We start from the raw sequence: 22,991 nt of genomic DNA, 5'->3' as shown, positions 1-22,991 counted from the left end.
TTGGTTTTAAAAATAATAAAAGGTATAAAGGTATAAGATGCTTTCAATGTCTGTAACTAGGTTTGTAGATTTTGATCACCAGGATTAATTTTAGCCACACCCTCGATGTCCTGCCACAATTGAGTTGGCAGGCATGATCCTAAAACACCAAACTACCGAAAACTTGAAGCCTCTCATGCGGTCTCGACGACTCCTTTTTATGTAGTGGAGCCATTGTGTGAATTCGAAAATCACAATGAGAGATAAGTCACAGAAATTAATTAAAAGAGACTTTCTGGTGCAAGCAAACACATCATCTGTGCTATGCTGTTAATTGGTTACTTATTGTTTCTATTAATTTCTGAGGTGTGTTCAACTTGAATACGGTGATTGTACTATTATCAAGATTGGTTTTGTCTTTTTTTTAAAAAAAATGCTGTTGTTTGTTTACAGTCAAGAAGGAGAAAAAAAACTTTAACTTCAAATGCCTAAGTCTTAATACTAAATATGTGTGTGTTGCTCCCTTCATAATATTAAGACCCTTGTGCAGCATGGTTCTAAGTTTAGAAGATTATAAAAAACTTCCTATGTCCATACTTCTTAACCTCTCTGCAGGTATTCAGAACTTAGTGTACGTCAAACCCATCCCTGGTTTTTTTAAATAAATCAAATTCCTTTTTTCCCCTTAAGTTAGTTAAATTTTAATGAATAAATCACTTCTATTTGGCCTTTAAGCGTGGCAGTTTTCTGTGCTGTAATAGGTTCACTGTAACCACAAATCTAGTCAAGTGGATTCTGGAAACACTTTGAAAGCAATCAGGTCACAGGTAGGAGCCAGGCAGAAGGTTGGCAGGCTCCATGTGAGATTTCCACCACAGAATCCTGACATTTTTCAAACATTAATTTTTCTTGTAAAGCGAAGTCAGAGATAGCAAAGACACCTGATTCTATAAAAAGAGCCCTTGGAGTTTAGAGAAACACAGTTATTGTAGCGCAACTGAGACTAACCAAAAGAAATCTTCCTAAGAAATGGCATTAACCTTAAACACAGAGTCAATAATCTAATAATGTTCCACATTATGCCCCAAATTCCTGAATCAGGGAGCTTTGGAGGGAGAAGCAATTTTCTGGCTGTGCCCATTTATGCTACACTCTGCAAGGTGAGCTGACCCACCCATCTTCACACCCCTGCTTGGTCTCAAATGCTGCTGGCATCCCAAGCAATCACCCAGGTCTCCAAACCGTTACTTATTCTCCTACAGGAGCCTAATCACTGCTCCTCTTTTTCTCCTGAAATCAAGCTCTTTGTGCCAGCTTTGCCCCCCTGCTTAATCCTCTCTCTGCTTATCACTCCCCAGCCTTTGAATCATGGTGCTCCTACTCTCTGGCCCTGCCTTTGCTGTGGACATGAATGAACATTTCCTGTTCCTTTCTTGGTCCTATCAAAAACCCCAAGCCCCCTCCAGCTCTTTGGCCAGTGCTCAGCCTGTCTACCCTGAAAATTTCTAAGTCATCCATGAGTACTACTGATGCTGTGTGAAATAAGTAAGAAGATTATCAAGGCTCTAAGTTTCTCTTTTTAGGATAGGATAAAATAAATGATGGGCTAAACACAGTCCTTATAAGCCCAGATGTCTGTGCCCAGAGTGTCAGGAGAATGGTGGGGCATTCTGGAAGTTGCCATGGAGACCACCATACTATCTGTTCTTTTCTGGAGGCACCAATATACTTCAGAGCAACAAGTAACTTAAAATTTCCATATTTCCTAAAAACAGGTTAAATTACGAATGGCAGTAATTATTGACTCTTCACCAAACCTCTGATTCCTTTTCCTCCTGGGCACACAGTGACTACCTTTCCCAGTCCCTTTGCAATTAAGTACAGCCATACAACTAGTTCTCACCAATAAAATGTGAGCAGAGGGGACACATGTCAAGTCCTGGCCAAGAGTTTATGAAGCAGGTATACCCCTTTCTACATACTCTCTTCTCACCTGCTGGGTATAAGTGGTAAAGAAGCCCAGCCAATAGAAGAACCATAAATGGAAGACAAGGTTTTCTAAAATTCCGTGTGGAAGAAAATCACCCACAACCCAGGAACACTCACATTGGACTGTAATGTGAGCAAAACCCTCTACTATTTTTCAGCCATTATACATTTGGTTGTCTGTTTGGTGTTGGAGCCATGCCTATGCTAACTAATATAACCAATATATTATGCTTAAAAGCATTACATCACTTGAGTACTATATTAGAATTCTAGGCCTTCTTCCTGGAAAATACAAGAGAGACTAGCAGAAAGGGAAGGGAAGCAGGTAGGAATAATAATGTGAATAGCTGCAAACATTTTTCACATATATAACCATGTATTACATGCATTATACATACTATCTAATTTCAATTATTTCTCACAACAACTTTAGAAAATAGTACTGTATTATCCCATTACTCAGATGTGGATACTGAGGGAGAGATAAAATACTCGGGAAGTAGAGAAGCCATGATTCAAATCTGTTGACTCTATAGCCCACACTCTGGCTGAATACCCACTCTGTATCCTAGACACTTTGTACAATTTTTTGTTTATAACACCGTGTATATTATCCCCATTTTAAAGATAAGTAAGCTGAGATTCAACAAAGATAAATGGTTTACCTAAGGTTACAACTAGAAAGAATCGGACCCCAGATTCAGGCCAAGATCTGAATAGCTCTAAAGCCACAGAGGAATGAGTCCCTCATTCTCTTTCTCTTACACCACGGAGGTTAGAATATAGATGGAGGGAGAGGCCATGCAGAATGAGTTTCACTCCACTTACGAGCTCCAGATGTCTCAGAGGTTATCTGTTAGGTCTGTAACTGTGCGAATACTGCAATCACTATTTGTCAGCTTTGGAGATGCCAGGGTTTCTGTTGGGTAGAAGTCACCAAATTCCCCAGCATGTCATTGAGGCTATTTTTTAAAACTGACAACAAACTTGTTAGGCTTGAAATAGTCAGCCCCTCCTCTGCCATAGCCCAACAGGAGGTATCCTTAGCTGGGGGTGGATCAGTCATGTTCAAGCCTATAGGAAGGACAAAAGCCAGTGGTATGGAAGCTAATTCTCTCAATGAATAAAGCGTTTATGCAGAGCAAGAATTATAGTAGAGCCAGTCCACAAATCTACCTCACAAACTCTTTAAAGTCAAGGAGGGCTACCAAGAATTGTGTTTATATAAGGACTTCTGGGTCCTCTGAGATAAGTACTAAGGGAATGTCAGGGCTGATCGGGACACTGGAACTGACTTAAACAAGGATAGAGAGAGGGAAACTGGCATAACTCCCAAGCAGAAATAAAGAATGGGGGAGAAGCCATTCATGTCTGTCCCTGTGCTTTTTTAACCTGGGCAATACACCCTCTGATCACATCCCTCCTGGCCTCTATATAAGCTTGCCTCACAAGGGCTACTTGGCATATAAAGGAATCCCTCCAGACCCAGTTCCATTCCTTCCCCCTCCTGACTTAATCTGTGGGACTTCTGACATACCTAGAGTCTATATCTGGGTTAGTGCTGGAGGCTTACAGTGGGACAAGATGGTGGTATCATATAACTTCCTGGCCTGTGATGTAACCTGAAAGACCAAGACCATTTTAGGATCAAAGAGCCACAGTCCCATATTCATCCATCTAAACAGCAAATATTTACAGTTAGGAAAAAGCACTGAGGCCCTGGAGGAGCTGGAGCTCCTCTGCAGTGCAGAGCCAGCTGGGCCACAGCAGGGCTGCCGAGGAATGGCAGGGGGCTGCTGTGGAATTAAATAAAGAGGGGCAAGCCCATCATGCTCACAAGGTTTCCCAGGATCAGAGCTGCCTCAGCAGCAGCCTGGGTGGTCCTAGAGTCCCAGGAAAGGCAGGGAGAAGTAGTTCCCAGAAGATCATATTCTTCCACATGAAGAATCAAGAGAACAGGAAGGGGGCATGGAAAGGGAAGCCCTTCTACTCCCTCATTCCTTCCAGTCATGTCCATTCATTCTACAGATGGTAGCCAGAGTGAGTCTCTTCCAAACTTCCAAAGTCAGGTCATTCTTCTCTGACTTCGAGTTGCTCCTCGGATTAAGGCCAAACTCACTACTTGGTCTACAGGATCTGGCAAGGGCCCTGCCTGCTGCTGTAGTCTCAATTCACTCCATTGTGCCATCCCTCCATACTCTCCAGAACTCAAAGTCTAATTATTTTATAGCCTGTAAATTCCATGAGGACTAAGTTTATATATTTTCACTTACACTTTATACTAGCACTTGGCTTATTTGCCTAACATAGGTGGTGCTCAATCAGTATTGGTTGGTTGGTTGGTCGAATGAATGAATGAATGACTAGCTGGTTAGGTGAATGCTGAAGCAAGTCACTTGTGATTGCAGCTACAGCCCTTATTTCAGCCATGAATGGAAAGGGATAGAGAGACAGAACACGGTTGAGGCTTCTGTGGTAAAGGTTAACAGCAGTAAAGGTTTCCATCAAAGCCTACTAAGCAGACACACTAAGGGAAGCAGATTTCACTGATTCAAATGCTCTTTGGAAAGAGATAGGAAATAAGTCAACAAAGGAATGTAAGAAATGAAATTTTGCCTTTCCTATAGCCTTGAAATGATTCAGAGGAATGCCACCAATTTTGTTTTTCAGTTCCTTCCCTTTCACCATGAGGGTATTTGGTTGGTGCAAAAGTAATTCGGTTTTTGCAAAAACCGAATTACTTTTGCACCAACCTAATACAACCCAGGGTCAGGAAAATGAGTTGAAAGTCCTGAGGGAAGTATCTCTGCCCTGCTGCCAGCAGGATGCCAGGCAGTCCAATATGTCTAGAGAGGTTTTTCTTTTTCTTTTCTTTTCTTTTTTTTTTTGAGGCAGAGTCTTGCTTTGTCCCCCAGGCTGGAGTGCAGTGATGCAATCTCAGCTCATTGCAACCTCCACCTCTGGGGTTCAAGAGATTCTCTTGCCTTAGCCTCCTGAGTAACTGGAATTACAGGCACGTGCCACCACACCTGGCTAATTTTTGCATTTTTAGTTCAGATGAGGTTTCACCAAGTTGGTCAAGCTGGTCTCGAACTCCTGACCTTGTGATACATTCGCCTCAGCCTCCCAAAGTGCCGGGTGGCTTTTTTTTGAGACAGAGTCTCACTCTTGCCACCCATGTTGAAGTGCAATGGCGCAATCTCGGCTCACTGCAACCTCTGCCTCCCAGGTTCAAGTGATTCTTCTGCCTGAGTAGCTGGGATTACAGGCGCCAGCCACCATGCCCAGCTAATTTTTTTAAGACAGGATCTCTAGCTGTCATCCAGGCTGAAGTGCAGTGTTGCTATCTTGGCTCACGGCAGCCTCTGCCTCCTGAGTTCAAGTGATTCTCGTGCCTCAGCCTCCTGAGTAGCTCAGACTACAGACATGCACCACCACACCAGGCTAAGTTCTGTATTTTCAGTAGAGATGGGGTTTCACCATGTTGCCCAGGCTGATCTCAAACTCCTGACCTTAAGTGATTCGCCTGCCTTGGCCTCCCAAAGTGCTGAGATTACGGGCATAAGCCACCGGGCCTGGCCTAGAAACCAGGTTTTATGAGTGAGCCTTAGTCAGGGCTCACTGCTAAGCAGCATCAGGCTACAGTCCTAAGTGAAGGAAAAGCTTATCTCATTTCTTATAAGACAGGATACATGGCAGTTTTGATTTTGGTTCTTTCCTATGATGGGAGGCTTCAGGATCTGGTTTCACGCCGGATGGAGTTTGGACACAGCATAACCCTGAGAGCATAAGGATGGGCAGGAAACCAGATAAGTTACAGTTGGTGAGGATTAATTAAACACCACCCAGATGAGATTAAGGAAGTATTTCACAGATAAGAGAGGGGAGAAAACCGGCCCCAGATCCAAAGTGGTGGTAATAATGCACTAATAGCATGTGTGAATTAAGCTTATGTTAGTGACAAGACCTGTGGTTTGACATAGGTTTATTCCCTAAGCAAACTCATGCAAAACTCTGTGTACAGAGCTACCACTTTTTTAACCATAGAATTTAAAAATTAAGTCTGAGATTGGTATTGTTTATGAGAAAGCAGTTTTGCTATATTTTCTTTCCAGGGCTTGTACAATATGGGCAACAGGCCTATTTGGCCTTTGCTTGGATACTCAGCCCGAGAGATGAACAATTGTTATTTAAAAGACCTGCTGTAGAAGCTATAGACATTGTGTGATAAAACTGGAGATTTAACATACATTCTATGAGTTCTGCTCTTGACTAAGCTCACTCTCTCTACACAGAAGTAGGCGGTTTAATTTCAACATGGGACTTTTACATGTATTATCTTAAGCTCCTACTGTCTCCTACTTACTAAGAAGTTCTGCTATTTGAAAAAGAGTTTATTTTGAATGTTTCCACATTTTTAGAATCAATCTCAATCATCCAGAGGTGAATAACTCAGTTTCAAAGCTTAAGTATGGTAAATAAATATATATATTAATATTTATTTATAAAATATATATATATTACATATATAATAAAATGAAAAACCAGTTTATAAGGGAGGCAGCAGTGGAATAGGAAAAAAAAGAAAGTGAACCGATAAGAAAAACAACATCAACATATTAATTAGAAGAGGGAATTTTTTAGAACTACATAGTAACCCTTAGATGTCAAATTTGTCTGCTGAGACATGGGAGACCCTGAGAGTCCCACCATGCTGGATAAGCTTGTTGCTGCTGACACAGAAACAAAGTGTCATGCAGATGGTTATGAATTCCAGTAACACAGACTCAGGGCCTCAGAGGTTCTTACCCTGGCTGCTCAGAAGAATCCCTTGGAGAGCTTTGAAAACCACAGCACTCAAGCCCTACTCCCAGAGACTCAGATTTTGTTCCTCTGGAAAAAGGCATCAGTACTGTTCAAAAGCTCCCTAGGTGATTCCACTGTGAGCTAAGATTGGGAAGCCCTGGGCTATCATGGAGGATACAGGGGAGGCCGGGGTAGGGGGACAGCGGGGGAGAGAGAGAGAGAAGCTGAGTATAAATTCTCCATTCAATTCAGAAAGAGGGGAGAGCGACAAACCATAGAACAGTTCAGTTTTGTGGCAAGCAATTTATATAACGTTTAGCATTTGTTAAAGTATTGTACTCACATCATTTTTACACTTCCAGATGATGTCTCTAAATACTGGATGCCATTTAACTGCTAGGTTCACAATAAATCTATTTTATAATAGCCATTTTTTGTGTTAAAATCTCTTCTCCCCATCACTCTGGTGAAACAAGAGGTGACTCCAGCACAACCCCATTCACTTACTTTAATTCCTTGTGATCCATAGCCACGGGGGCCAGGAGGGCCAGGCAAGCCTTTCTGCCCAGTATCACCCTGTTAGAAGATGGGGAGAATTTGAAGACAAAATGTAAGAAGACTGAAGAAGAAACAACGTAAGTATTACTACTCTCAGCTTCATTCTTACTTCTGTCTGACCAGGACCTTCATGCTGTCTATAAGGTACTTCCGATTTTACTTAAAATGCTTCCCCAATATATTTAAGTCACAGAATTCTTTGCAAACAACACCTTACATATAATCCAAATAAAAATTTAGTAGTAGGCAAAGCTGCTTGGCCCAAGCAGAAATGGAGGCCCAGGGCCTCATCTGCCTGGGCCCCCCTTGCTGCTCTACCATCAAGCCCAAGAACATCAGGGCTGCCCTGCACCACATATGAAAACCACTGACATGTGGCTCCACATAGTCTTAACATGTTGCACTCTTTCAACGTGGAGTGCAACTTCACTGGGGTTGCAGTTAGAGATTCAGTGGATATTAATGTGGATTCGTGTCCAAATTTTTAGGAAAATATGTAGATGAAGCAATAAGCAAGGGTAGCATTTCCCAGTATGTGTTCGTAAACTGATCCCATGTTTCTTTGGAAAGACTTTGTGGTGGAATAAGATTGGAAAATAGCATATGCTTTCCCCTGGTGATCTCCAGTGCACATTAATATAGTAGATTAGTGGCTCTAACAGGTCCCACATTAAAGAAATTAGTGTCATGTTGCTTATCCCAGAAGTTCCTAAATTAACATTGGATGGAAGAAGCATTGAGAAATGCTAGGTAATATAAGTTATTATGTAAGTTAGTCTTTTTATTTCCAGTATTTTAAAAAAAGCTTGATTTTTTTTCTGTACATATATTTCTAGTATCTGTTATGTAAACCCTCTAGTACATCCACTATTGTCACTCTTTTCTTGAGTACCTCTGAAGTACCTTCAAAGGGAGTGTAAGTTCACTGCCTGAAGTTCTCCAACTACATCTGACTGATTCATACAGTTTTCTACATCTTAAAAGGGAGATGTCTTATCTCTTCCGAACATTTTGACACCCTCCAACAAAACAAGTAAACATAGTAAGAGGAATACCTGCCCATTGAAAAAAAACTTTTAACAGAAGAAAAATGACAACGAAAAAGAAAAATAGACCCATCTTCCATCATGCAGCGAAATGACTACTAACATCTTGGGGGCATCTTTCTCCATTTAAAGTGATCTAGAAGGTTCAAAACTAGCATACTGCCAAAAGGGAGTTGACGGACAAAACAAAGACAAACTGAGAATCTTGGTAATTCTGGGATGCCAGTAAAATCTCTGACTCATAAAGCCTTTTCCCTTTCCTCTCTGTGCATTTTTGGCATGAATATACCAATTCGAAATTTGAATTTGTGGTGGGTGATTCATCGACACCTACTTTCCCTATTGAACATGGTTGTTACTTCTTTACCCTACTTTTGAACAAATCAAAGAAATTTGTTGAGCAAGTGAATGAACAATTAAAACCATGTTTCTCAAACTCAGCACCTTTGACATTTCAAGCTGGGTCACTCTTTCTGAGAGGAGGCTGTCCTAGGCATTGCAGAATGGTTGGCAGCATCTCTGGACTTGACCTACACAACCAAAAATGCCCCTAGACATTGCCACATGTCCCCTGAGGCAGGGAAGAGAAACAAAGTCTCCCTCTTTGAGAAACACTGGATTAAAAGAATTAAAAGATGAATAACCACCAAGCTGAAGGAGACACAGAAAGGAGGGAAACTGGGCCAAAAAAAGTTGCTCTTGTCTTCTCTGGGGACAATCAGTCTAGACCCTTGCACTGAGGCCCTGTCAGAGTAGCTGTGGCCACACAGGGCACAACAGATGCATTAGCAGGTGACCTGTTAATGTATCCCAAGGCACCTCTGCCAAAGCAAAGATGTGCTTCTTGGCAATGGCACAGCCTCTAAGAAACCTAGAAATGTTCTGAGCACTTTGCAACTAAAGAGAAGCTGACTTGCTCATTTCTTTTGGGGAAGTGAATAGCTTTATAAACTCAAATGTTCTATTTTACTGAACATTTGCCTGATATGAAAAATAAGACTTTTCATCAGTCATCAAGAAAAAAATAAGTCAACACCAATATGAACACTTACTATGCAGTTACCATTGACTTGTTTGTCACTGATGGTATCTGACCCTCACACAGAGCACTGAGCTGAGGACTCACCTTTGGCCCTTGGGTTCCTATTCCACGAGGTCCAGAAGGACCTGGAGGGCCTCTGACCCCGGGCTCCCCCTGAAAAGATACAACAAATAACAAGTTACTAATTTTTTAAAGACTTTATGTTTTTTCAATATATATATATTTTAATACCAAAAACTTCTTGAATGTGACTAAGGTACTAATTGAACCCTCTTTTCCTACATCTCTTTTCTTTTTCCACTTAGGAAATCTTCAAACATTGGATCCAGGTCCATTTCAAATTAATCAAGTCAATTAACTTCTTGGCAACATTAACTTTTTTCATTACTCTCTTCTCTAGAATTTGGAAAAGTAATTACTAGTATTGTGAATAGAGGATGGAAGAAGGGACAAGAATAAAAACAACCAATAAGAAATATAATCATATCCTGAGCTAGTTGCTTTTATCATTGTATGCAACAAAGCTTATGCTATTTGAGTTAGGGATTGGCTCTGTGATATATCTGCCACCTCATTAACTGGAACTGCAGGGTAAACTCTACAAAGGATTTTCAGTTTCACTAAGGCATGACAGCTTCATAGCTGGCAACTATTACCAGAAAATTGGTGGGACCTGATGAAGGTAGGTAAAGCCCTGTGGCTAGACCTACTAGAGATGCTAATGATGGCAAGAAGGAGAGAAATAAAAATTGCTTGATTATCCACCTTCTGTATGCCCAAGACTATGCCACCCATGTTCATATATGTTATTTGATGTAATTTAGTCCTTACAATAATCCTGCATTATAATGTTGACCAGTTTATGTAACTTCTCTGAACCTCAGTTCAGAGACATATGTAGATATTAATTCATCACATATGTAGAAAATAATACCTATATTTCATAGGGCTCAGAATTAAGTGAGACAAAGCTTATAAGTGCTTCTATCACTGTTGTTACCACAGAATAGGCATTTGGTAAATGTCAGCTCCACCCACCTATTTTATTAAAGCAGAAACTAAGGTTTGCCCAAGTCTCCACAGCTATTAAGATGCAGGGCTAGAAGAATAGAAAAACAGGAACCCCTATAATTGCTAGAGCAGCCACTTTGGAAAACATTTTGGCGGTTTCTTTTAAAGTTCAACATAAATTTACCATATGATACAGTCATTTCACTCCTACCTATATATCCAAGGAAAATGAAAACATATGTCCACACAGAGACTTGCATATGAATGCCCTTAGTAGCATTATTCATAATAGCCCAAAAGTAGAAACAACCTAAATGCCCATCAACTGGTGAATGGACAAAGTGCTGTAAATTCAGAAATAAAAAGGAATAAACCGTGAATACATGCTACAACATGAATGATCCCCAAAAACCTTATTCTGATGAAAGAAGCCAGACATACTTTATGAGTCCATTTACACAAAATTTCCAAAAAAGGTAACTCCATAGAAACAAAAAGCAGATTAGTCACTGCCAGCGGCCAGGGATAGCAACATGGATTAACTATAAATGGTCATGAGAGTTTATTGGAGAGGTAAAAATGTTCTAAAACTGATTTATGATGATGGCTGTATAGATTAATAGTAAATTTAATTAAAGAATCATTGAATTGTATAGTTAAATAGGACAAATTCTATAATGTATAAAATATGCCTGAATAAAATAATAAAGAAATAAAAGAACCAGGGTTAGGCTTTGAACTATCTCCCAAGACCTTTACCTTAGATCCTGTTTTGCCCATATCCTGTTACCAGCTAAACAGCTTCTAGCTTTCAACAGTGCAAAAACCATAAATTATAAGAAATGTTGATGTCGTTTATCTAGAAAAACAGTCCATCTTTTAATTTACTTTCTACTTATAAACTCTAAAATACTTGTAGATAACACAAGGCCTTAAAAGGACGGGGGAAATTTTTAAATTGTACTTTATTACAGACTTAATTCTTCTAATGTCTACTTTCATAATTATGTATCTCTCTTTTGCTTACAGGCCACTTTTATTATACTGTCTCCATCTCTTCCACTTAGTACTCAGCTGCTTTTAAGGCTACAGGTGCTAATTATCTCTTTAACACCTCTCCCCTACTGACTCCCATCTTTGAATGTCCCCAAGTTCCTGCCAGCTGAAAGGATCACTCCAACATCAAGAGCTCCAAGTAGAGAACATGAAAACCTTCTAGTACTTACATTTCTATTATCACTCTTTTCTTGAGTACCTCTGAAGTACCTTCAAAGGGAGTGTAAGTTCACTGCCTGAAGTTCTCCAACTACATCTGACTGATTCATACAGTTTTCTACATCTTAAAAGGGAGATGTCTTATCTCTTTCGAACATTTTGACACCCTTCAACAAAACAAGTAAGCATAGTTAGATAAATTTTACCCCAAATCATTGAATGTTTTATCAGAAATAATACTCCTCTTTGCCCAGTCACCCCAACCCATCCCAGATTTGATGGCTTCCTCTCTTTCTTTTCTGTTCACCTGTGCCCTTCCATGATAAGGTGAGAGGTTAGGTAGGATAAAGCCAGATACCATGTGCTTCCTGCTGTGCTGCAGTAGAGAATGCACCACCCTACCTACTAACATTCTGGCCAAGAAAAAAACGAACCTGGATGTAAACACATCTCAAGATCTACCAGCTTACAATAATAGATGGAAGATGGAGAAACACATAACTCAACACCATGAGGATATCATCAACAGCACATTCACAAACTGCGAACAAAAAACGAGGCACGAGTCAACTTTGATTAAAAGAGATTTAAGAGCTATCTCAATCAAATGCAATGTGTGGGCATGATTTGGATCTCAGTCCAAACAAACGAATTGTAGCAAATTGATGAGACAAGCTTGAAGATTTGAATGCTGGATATTTGCTATGTTAAAGAGTTGTTAATTTTTTTTAGGTTTAATAATGGTATTGCAGTCAAGTTTTTAGAAAGAGTGCTTGCATTTGAGTGGCAAATACTAAAGCTTTATATGGGTGATGTATGAAGATTGCTTCAGGATAATGCAGTGAGGGGAGGAGTGGAGAATACAGCTAAAAACAAGATCAACTATGAGTTGATAATTGTCAAGGAAGTGTGATAAGTAAATGACAGTTCATTTCACTAGTCTTTCCACTTTTGTGCATGCTTAATAATTTTCATAGGCCGGGCGCGATGGCTCAAGCCTGTAATCCCAGCACTTTGGGAGGCCGAGGCGGGTGGATCACGAGGTCAAGAGATCGAGACCATCCTGGTCGACATGGTGAAACCCCGTCTCTACTAATACAAAAAATTAGCTGGGCACGGTGGCGCGTGCCTGTAATCCCAGCTACTCAGGAGGCTGAGGCAGGAGAATTGCCTGAACCCAGGAGGCGGAGGTTGTGGTGAGCCGAGATCGCGCCATTGCACTCCAGCCTGGGTATCAAGAGCGAAACTCCGTCTAAAAAAAAATAATAATAATAATAATAATAATAATAATAATAATTTTCATAATAAAATGTTTTAATGCCATCATTAAAAATCCATAAACAATATCCAGCAAAAGTCTCTCCAGTAAACATGAGAAAGTGTTGCTGTAATAGACCTCCTTAATAATAATTCATGATTTTAAAGATATTAAACATGGGCAAAGGGGAGGAGCACACAGGTAGATTCAACATCATTAGTAGAATTTACATGTGTTGTGTATATTATCGGGCTGTACCAAATGTTATATATTTTTTTTAAAATATAGGGATATAGAGAGAAGGCAAGTTTTTTTTTAACAAAGTAGTATGTTTTAAGAAAAAATGTGATATTTTACTATTTAATTTATGATATTTTTCTTGTGAGAATGTAAAACCTCCCCTCAACTAGTATTAATCATACTAATACACACACACACAAACACACACACACACACACACAGGAAAGCAAGTGAGAAAAACAGTTAAGTCTCTAGTTTAGCTCAGATCAGCCTTGTCCATGCTCAGTGTTGCTATTCATTTTCTCCTTCATAGTCTCCCTTATTCAGTTCCCCCAACCCACAACCTTTAGGAGTGTCTGAAGGCCAACTGCGATAGGACAGCTGACCTTGTAGGTACCTTACTGTTCTTTCTGTCCTGCAGCCTCAGCCAGTGAATTTCAAGGTGTGTTCCATGTCATCTGTGGTGTTTCAGTGTTCACCTAGAACAAACTGTCCATCCTTATCCATATAATTGTTGACACATAGCTATGTTTCACCTATCTAAATAATCTTTTGTATCTTTCAAACTATGGGAAAATAATCTAATAGATTCTAAATCAAGTTTTAACATTCTGCAGATGTTTGAATTGGTCTGTAACATGGCATGAGTGTTGTTCCTCAGTGTCTAAGTACCACACTTTGATAGATGGGAACATTAGGCACTTAATGATCTGAGAATCCACAGAAGCAGTGTCTCTCCACTATGGTGTGGTCTTTGAAAATGATCTTTTGTTGTTCCATGGGCCATGTGTCCATGTTAGCCACCATACCTGGTGAATGTGAGCAAGAGGATTGTGGGCAGGTCTTACTCAGCCACTTGACGGCACTGTTTTTGTCATAAGGCAGCACCATAGGTACCTAAGAAGTGCATTAACTTGTGATATTTTCAGATATGCAGTTTATTGTCATTGGATAGAGCAACATTCACAAATAAAGGAAATTATAACAGGTTCCTGCATAGCTGGACATAGCTTCCCACGCAACAGCTGAGGGTTGTTGGAGCCTGCAGAGGGAGCTCTTGTATTAGGAGATAATGAACAGACGGGCGAGCAAATTCTAGAGTTACCATTGGTAACGACATCTATCACTTTCCTAAGACGACAGTCTTACCCTTATCCCTCCTCCATGCACCCATTCTCTCAAAAGAAGAAGAACGGACTGTTTAGATGGCATACCACTTCCTCTTGGCCCACAAAAGGGATTCTAGATGGGAGATACTGCTTTCATTTTCACAGGAAATGGCCAAGTTTAGGACTATCTGCAGTACTTGTGTATGTGAACTTAACACGTGATTCAGTGAAGACTACTTAGACCATAACTGCAGAGTGGATAATTTTAACAACTTTAAAAACACATATCATCTTATGCTGGTTCTAAAAATCATACATTGAAGCTTTCCCTTTTTAAATGAAAGAAGGAAAAGAGGAGAGCAAACACATTCACATTCTCATTAGTAAATCTTTACTTTGGCTAATATTAAAACTATTGTAATAAATAAATAAAAATAACATTTATCAAGTTTATTATGCAGCAGGCACTTTTCATTTATTATCTTACCTGATCTTATCAACATCAACTTACTCCATTTTACAGATAAGGAAACTGAGGCTACAGCAGGACACATGACTTGCCACAAACCAGGCAGCCAGAAGCCATTCAAACCCAGGTATGACTCCAAAACCCATCTCCCATTTTGATGTTGGCTGGGACTAGACGCAAGATGCTAACTTTTCCATAGACTTTCTTCCAGCTGCCATTTAATGCAAAGACCACAGCTGTTTGGCTGTGAAACTGTGAAAGCCCTTTTCCTACATTGCCAACCACACTCTCTCAAGGAGAAGAAAGAACATCCTGGATTATAAGATTCATCCTGTATGATACTGGTCCCATGTGACCTGCACAAGAACCCAGCTCTCTAAGGCTTCCCTTCCCATTTTCCCTCCATTGCTATTCCTTGGTTTTGTGGTTTACTCCAACATGTTAACTGGCCTAATTCCAGATGCCCTACCTATACCAATTCTTAATCTCTCTTCTTATCCATCCTACAATGTGCTTGATTTGGCAGTGATGCATAATATGGCTACTACCACTAGTTATATTTTAATATGTTAGAATTCATAAAGATGTTTTATGTACATTATTCTATTAATTTATCAGAATAAATCTGTGAAGTAGGCATTATTATCCCAAATCACAGATAAGAGTGCTAAGCCTCAGGAAGACTAAATGAATTGCTGAGGTCACACAGCTAATAAGTGGCAAGGTTTCAAGGTGGAGCAGTGACAAGGAAACAACCCATCATACCTTATGGGTTTTCTAAAAATATTAATACAATATTTGAGGAAATAATCAACCCATTAGATTATTTTCCTCCCCCTCACACCCCACCCCCACACACACTAATGAGGCTTTAATCATTCTCTCTCCCTTTGTACCAGCTAAGTTCCTGCCACTCTTTGAGAAGATGGTGGAAGCAAGATATTCTTGTTCCAAAAGCGATTTCATGCTTTTCTACTTGGGGACAATAAAAGCAAATTAAATTCACTGTGAAAGAATCAGCCTCTTAAGGATGTTCCAAGGAATGGTACTCTAAAGATTCTGCTAAATGATGAAACTGAGGAATGACTAGGTTTTAAAATAAGGTAGAAGTCAGAGTGATGATAGCAGCTGCTTAATGTTTCTTTCTTTCTGGTTTTTAAATAAAATTAAGAAATAACTACTCCAACTACCACAAACATAGGCAGAACTCTGGAAACAATTATGTAATTCCACCTAAGTCATGAGTTAGTACCTCTTGAATACCTCACTCATGGTAGTCAGAATGTCAATGGAAGTTTTAGAGTCTTTATTCTAGGCATATGCACAGACAAGACAGATATTGGCAATGTGTAATGATTACTGAATGACCATTGTCATGTGACTCAGTCATTTCTCACTGACACCCTTTAATATGAATAGGAAGATGGTACCAACTGTCAGCATGATCATCATGCGGATGCGAAAATAATTACACAGATGCTAGAAAATGATCTTTTGTTGTTCCATGGGCCATGTATCCATGTTAGCCACCACACCTGGTGAATGTGAGCAAGAGAATTGTGGGCAGGTCTTACTCGGCCACCAAAGTTCTCAAATTGCTATCACATTTCCTCTCAAGTATTTTTTTACCTTTAAATTTCAAAGTATTTTAAAGCATTTTCAATTCCTTGAATCAATTTCTCTCCTAAAACTTTAATATTCACCCCAAAACTGCTGACAATTTTAAAACTTCTTATTGATTGTTTTTTACTTTTCTCAAAATCAGCTCATCAGAGATAAGCAAATGATTGCCTTTCGCCAAGAACTTCACTGGAGAGGAAGAGACTCTCTTATTTAGCTTGGTTAGAAACCTTGAAAACAGAAACATTGATACTGCCCTTATGACAGGGAGAAGAGCAGGCTGTCTTGTACTAAAACTAAATATAATTTTCCACTGGGAGAAAGTTCCTCCAAGTCTGCATGATTAAAAATAAAAATGTGTAAATGGTGATGTGGGCGATGAATGTTAAGGGGATTTACCATGTGTCTCCAGCGCCGAAGGGAGTGTACATACTCATGCGAAGACAAATACAAAGCTAGGAAAACAGCAAGGAGAGATGAAAGCAATACTGAAAGCCATGAGGTGAACTGGAGTGCAGCTCAGATTTTAGAGATCAGGCATGGAACTGCATTGGCGAGTAACCTTGAAAAGTCACCTTTTTCTGGTCTTGGATATGACTCTTTATGAAACCTCTGGGTCAAACTGCCTGGCATCTAAACTTTGTATGGCTCTGGCTTTAATTAGTTCTGTTTCGGGCTGATTGTTCAGCCTGAAGCAATTTTGCAGTCATGTTACAGGGAGGTGGCTTTCTTCAAGTACACTTTGGAATTATGGGCCCTTAACTTCATTATTAAGTCTGTATCCTAGGCTAGCCCTCCTTGTTGGACACTGTTCAAAATGGAGTTCCTTGTCCAGTCTATGTCTGCCAATGGAATCCACACATTCCTAATGTATCTCTATGTGAATCAGTCCTCTGTTCCACCAATGCCTGTTGGTGGAGTGTACATATGTGAGCCATTGCAGAGAACAGAGGGGCAATTCAGATGCTGGGAACATTTTTAGAATAATGATACTCAGTGGAATTCTACATAAGACTTGCATTTTATTACTATGGGCCACTTTTGTCAAATAAAGCATGTACTTACAATACACAAACATGTAAAGTTACTGAAAATTATTTAACTCTTTTGGGTTTTAGGTTTATGCTTCTCTTTACTGTTTACGTAATTTAAGTTTTGACAATAGAAAAGGGAAACAATCCAACTGCACACAAAACTGCCTAAATAGAAGATGGACACCATAGGAGAGTGGGCATCTGTGGATCAGGGAAGTCACGCTTTCTGCTCTGATTGATTCATCCATTTAGTTTTTCATTCATTCATCCATATCCATAGCCCCTCTCATATACAAAACAAATATAGCATCAAAAATGTGTACATTGTAAAGAGGCAAGTTGTTCAACTTGTCTGGTCCTTCATTTCTTCATCTATAAAACATGGGGACTGTTAAAAATGTCATAATATTCTGGAAATACTTAGGTAATACATAATCATTATAATAATAAGAGTAATTATAGCTGTAATAACAACAACAATCCAACAAGTCTTTTCTGCTCACAGACTTATGCCAACAACTTGATGGTTAAGAGGTCCTAACCACAAATCCAGATCTCCTCTGTGCAAAGATCAGCCTAAGTTCAACCACTCCAAGGCTTTGGAGAGGGTCATAGCTTTCCTTTTGATGACCCAGCTTCCTGAGAGGGCCCGAAAAAAGCTAAAAGAGGGGCATGGCAGGCTGCACCTGCCCTTAGGGAACTCAGGAGAGCCACTTCTTATATTCCTTTTCTATGAGGCCAGAATTAAACTCATACTCAGGGACATCAGGAAATCAGCCCTTGGGCTACATATACCTTATGAAGCTTTGGGGGTAAAAACACAGGAGCAGAGTTATCTGCAGCTTCTCAAAGAGAAATGAGATGTATGGCACGTTTGTCCTCAAATTATAAGAAGTTCTCTTAATATATAAGGCTCCAGTGAAGAAAAGCATGAAGTGATGGGTAGGGTCTTGGAGCTTGGCTTCCCCATCAATAAGCCAGGAGATTGGATTCAGGAGTAGGACACTGGATGAACACTTCCCACTTAGCAAGAAACCAAATTATCAGTTCCTCTTCCCAGCATGTTTCAAAGGTGAGTTTAAAAACTGTATCTACTCTCTCCTTCAAAGTTGTAGTTTTTATCAGAATTTTTGAAATCTCTCAGAAAGTCTTGCCAAATTTAATTTAAATTAAAGGTAACTGTATCTAGAAGGATGATACCCATAGATATTGTAGGGAATTTTTCTACTTGGAAAAAAGCCATGGAGAACCACAAGGGTGCTAGATGTGAGGGACTGCTTTTTATATGTTTTGAAACACAGAAGCTTTGAGTTTAACATCTGTGTCATATGCTAAACACATGTGACCTTAACTAAACAGCACAAAAACTCACCATAAATTCATTGTCAACCTTAATGGTTTCCTCATTTCAAAACACATTTGTTTTGTAAATTAATGCCTTAAGGCCACAATTTTAAGGTGACTACACAAAGCTTAAATGAAAAACATATCAGGATCCATATGGCTATACTACCACACACACACACACACACACACACATACAGTTTTTCTGTCATTTTAACTCAAAAGGGGAGAAATTTTGCACACATTTGGGTCCTGTGTTTCTGCTGCCATGGACAATTTTTGCTATTTTCAGAATTTCCCCTCCACTTTACCAAGCCAGAAGGGCAAAGTTAACTGGAATTATCTTCCTTTCTTTGCCAGTTTCTGTCTATGAATCTCTCTCTCTCTCTCTTTCGCTCTCTCTCTCCCTCCCTCCCTCCCTCTACCCCTAGTGCTCTATGTATATTTGTGTGTGTGTGTATGTTTCCAAAAATTTTCTTCAGAAAAAAAGGCCACATTGAGATGTTGAAGCCTCTGTAAAAAAAGGAGAGATTATTTTTAAAGCTATTTAAAAGCTGGCATTTACTTTTAGACTTCCCTTTATTTTCAAGTTTATGACCCAAGTTTCCTTGATTCTAAGACCAGCTCACTCTCCTAACATCTCCTTCCAGGGCTAGAGAAATTCTGAACAACACAATTTCCATGGGAAGACACAAGAGGCAATGGAAGGAAGGAAAAGCAGCTGAGAGGGAGGTGGGCAGACAGGTAGGTCCTAGCTTTTTTGCCTGAGTTCTGCCCGCAGCTGGAAGCAAACCGTGGACCGCTGCTTCCACTCAGCCTCCCCTGTGGGCTCCACAGACAATGGGAGTTTCACTTCAGATACATCTTCTGGCAGCATATTAGCCATTTCAAAAAACAATAGGCAAGATGAAGTTTTGAACAACTTGTTTCTTACCTTTTTCCCCCTAAAATGTAGATGAAGGCATATCAAGGGACTTTTGGAGGAAAATGGCATATGACCATTTAGTAATGTCATAAACCATTTAGTAAATGTTTTAGTCCGTATCTTAGATAATCTGACAGAGTGAAATATTCACAGGAATTGGGTTTTAAAATTTTTTTTTTAATGGAGTCTCGCTCTGTTGCCCAGGCTGGAGTGCAATGGCGTGATCGCAGCTCACTGCAACTTCCATCTTCTGGAGTCAAGCAATTCTCCTGCCTCAGCCTCCAGAGTAGCTGGGATTACAGGTGTGCACCAGCATGCTTGCCTAATTTTATTATTTTTAGAAGAGACGGGGTTTTACCATGTTGGCCCGGCTGGTCTCGAACTCCTGACCTCAGGTAATCTGCCCACCTCAGCCTCCCAAAGTGCTCGGATTACAGGCAAGAGCCACCATACCCAGCTAATTTTTTAATGTTCTTTACCTGTGCCTAAGTGCCTGTCTTTATTATTATTGCTCAATGTAAAGCAGTAACATAATTGTATAATTTAATATAACATCATGTCTACTTACATAACAAATTTATAATAATCTACTCTGTGAAACATAAATGATCATGTTTCCATTGGAATATACACATTCCAGTATATATTTAATATAGTTCATTTCATGTCTTATTTTAAATAGAAATAAGCTTCTACCTCCCTAACTAAAGAAATATTCAATATACAACTTCTTACCATCGCTTCAGAGCAGAAAATAATGAGGTCTACCTATTGAATTTATCTTTCTTTTTTTTTAATTTTAGCATTTTGACAGCTGCTATGCCTTAAAGAAAAAAGAATACATCAGTACCCAAATTCAGTGCAGTTTACTGATAACTGCTGAGCCTTATTCAAGGATCTGATGTAGTCCTGAGTCAGACTAAGCCAGATCCTTTATCAGAGCACCTCGGGTTCATCCTCTCTGTACAGTGGACACAGCACTTTCAGATATATTCTTACTGGACTTTCATCATTACCCCTAGAAGCGGAGATGGGGCAGGTATAAAGATTTCCCCTTAAATATGATATTTAGTGCCTTGTGTCTCCAATCTTTTATTCTATCTGGGAGAGAGCAAAGAGGCACTTCTAAGTTTTGTGGCAGGTGCAAAAACCAAGAGAAGAGGTTGGCATTAGCACATATAACATCTTTTCTCTCTAGTGACCTGGAAACATTCAAAAAACTAAGTAGATATATTTCAAAGCAAAAATTTTTCCTTTAGGGTAATATTGATCATTTATTCATTTTCCATTCATTCAACAGGTTATAGAGCTCCTATTGAATGGTAACCTAGTTCTGGTGACGTGAAGTTAGGAGGAAACAAAGCAAAAATCCTGCCCCCGGGGAGAAATGACAGAAGCTGCAGAAATGACAGAAGCTGCTGTTGGGGCATGAAGGGTGTTAAAGGCCATGGGAAGTATTCAAAGTCTGTTCTGAGTACAAAGAGAATCCACCAAGGTGTTTCTAGGAAGGAACGGTATATGGTCTGATTTACGGTTTTAAAAGACCACTCTTGCTACTAAGTTACAGGAGGACAGAGGTGGGATAGAGGGAAGAACAGTGAAGAGGCTATTTTTACAGCCCAGGTAAGAGATGACATAGTCTGCTTGGCAGAAGCAGAAAGAGAAAAGGAGCCAGAGCTGAGAGATACGTTGACAGTAGCATTGATAGGACTTACCAAAGGACTAGGCATGGAGGAAGGAGAGGGAAAGGAAGAGACCAAGGATGATGCTTAGTCCTTCTGGCTTGAGTATGGGAGAGCCATTTGCAGGGTTACAGGGCAAAAATCAAGGATTTTATTTTGGATGTTAAATTAGAGATGTTTGTGAGAAGCCCAAGAAGGGATACGTGGTAAGAAACTAGGTACATGAGACCAGATCTTAAGGGACAAAATATAGGTATTTGGAAGCCATCGATGTGTGGACAGTGATTAAGGCCATGGGGCTGGATGAGAGTACCTAGGGAAAGAGTATGGCTAGAGGAGAGAGGAGGGCTCTGACTTGAACTCTGATGTTGATATAAGAAGAGGAAGCAGCAAAGGAGTGTGAGTTGCTATCAGAGAAGGAGGAGGCAAACCATAAAGTTAGTCTACATGTTCAGATTAGTTCCCCAGAAGTCCATAGATAAGGGCAAATAACTTTATCAATTATTCCAGACACCTCTAGTTTTCTATCTGATAAAACATTTCATCTTTACCAAAATCACCTACCTATAGGCACACTCTTCGAAGCTAGTATGTTGCCTGCTTTAAAATCTTACCTTTGCTCCAGTGTCTCCCACTCCACGTAAACCCATCGGCCCAGGGGGTCCTGGTAATCCTCGAGGTCCCTGAGATGACATAGTAAGGGAGCGAGTGAGCATCCTTGTTGTATGCAACACTCAAAAGGAAGGGAGGAAGTGAAGAAAAAAATGTCCCACTTACAGGCACACCAGGATAGCCATCGCCTTTGAGTCCTGGAGCACCCACTGGTCCCTGAGGGCCTTGAACACCCTGGGTAAATTCCAACATCAGTGAAATCATGAGACTCAATGATAAAACACCTGGTTAAACTTAAGTATAACACCAACTCAATATGCCAATGGTAGATTTCTAACCCAGGACTTAGAAAATGACTTATTGCTAATATTTTAATTTTTTAAATAATAAATTTTTAGTGCATTGTAAATCAAGGAGAATTAAAAAAACGAAAATTTAGTAAGCACAATGTGAGATGAATAGAAAATAATACATAGCAAAATTTTGAGTGTGGAAATAACTAGAGTTTCCTATTGTTGCATTAAATCTATTGTCTTCATTAATGGGGCCCGAATTATATGGGGAATAAGTAAAGCCAGATGAAAATAAAAACACATTAATTTTTCAAAAACAAGTTATGAAAGGATAGAGTTTGTGATTCATATCTTAAGACTTAGGAAAAAGTTGTAAATACTGTTTTACAGTGATGACCTTAGGCATCCAAAACTTTTAGTAGCAGCCCTTAGTCTCCTACAGAAAGAGCAGGAAGGGGTGATTATTGTCCTTTGGATGACAGCGTTTTCTAAGACTTATAACTCTCTCACAAACAGAAATCAGAAAAATTTCTAACAAAAGTAAAATGGGGGGAGAGAAAAAAATTAAGAATCTTTTAAAAGATTACCTACAAGTCCATTACACTTATATTTAAAACCTATAATACTTCATTTTACAACACATTCCGCTGATCTGTTATTGGTTGATAACACTTGCAACAGCCCTTGTCAATATCAGCCCTGGTTTTGATAAAGAGCTGCTCATGTTTTAAAATATTTATGGTTTTTCTTTATATTGGT

At 39.6% G+C, this 22,991-nt stretch overlaps 1 protein-coding gene and 1 long non-coding RNA gene across 7 annotated transcripts in view; one reads left to right on the top strand and one right to left on the bottom strand.

Moving 5' to 3' along the window:
• Nucleotides 1-14,866, top strand: part of LOC110568988 (uncharacterized) — a 32,666-nt gene extending 17,800 nt beyond the window's left edge. Inside the window, exons 2-3 of the long non-coding RNA XR_002479128.2 lie at nucleotides 7,304-7,409; nucleotides 14,777-14,866. This is a non-coding gene — a long non-coding RNA (uncharacterized LOC110568988). The remainder of the gene's footprint in view (nucleotides 1-7,303; nucleotides 7,410-14,776) is intronic.
• COL28A1 (collagen type XXVIII alpha 1 chain) overlaps nucleotides 1-22,991 on the bottom strand; it is a 201,272-nt gene that overhangs the window by 46,802 nt on the left and 131,479 nt on the right. For all 6 annotated transcript variants that reach the window (XM_064380376.1, XM_021674199.2, XM_021674202.2 and 3 more), the window contains 4 exons: nucleotides 22,105-22,173; nucleotides 21,942-22,010; nucleotides 9,505-9,573; nucleotides 7,282-7,350 (listed from right to left, as the gene is read on the bottom strand). In XM_064380376.1, the coding sequence (XP_064236446.1) occupies nucleotides 7,282-7,350; nucleotides 9,505-9,573; nucleotides 21,942-22,010; nucleotides 22,105-22,173 (276 nt within the window). The remainder of the gene's footprint in view (nucleotides 1-7,281; nucleotides 7,351-9,504; nucleotides 9,574-21,941; nucleotides 22,011-22,104; nucleotides 22,174-22,991) is intronic.

Source organism: Aotus nancymaae, unplaced genomic scaffold (genome assembly GCF_030222135.1).
Source record: "Aotus nancymaae isolate 86718 unplaced genomic scaffold, 86718_ANA_hifiasm-v0.15.2.pri h1tg000025l, whole genome shotgun sequence".
Lineage (NCBI taxonomy): Eukaryota > Metazoa > Chordata > Mammalia > Primates > Aotidae > Aotus > Aotus nancymaae.
This window is presented reverse-complemented; position numbering and strand designations above follow the sequence as displayed.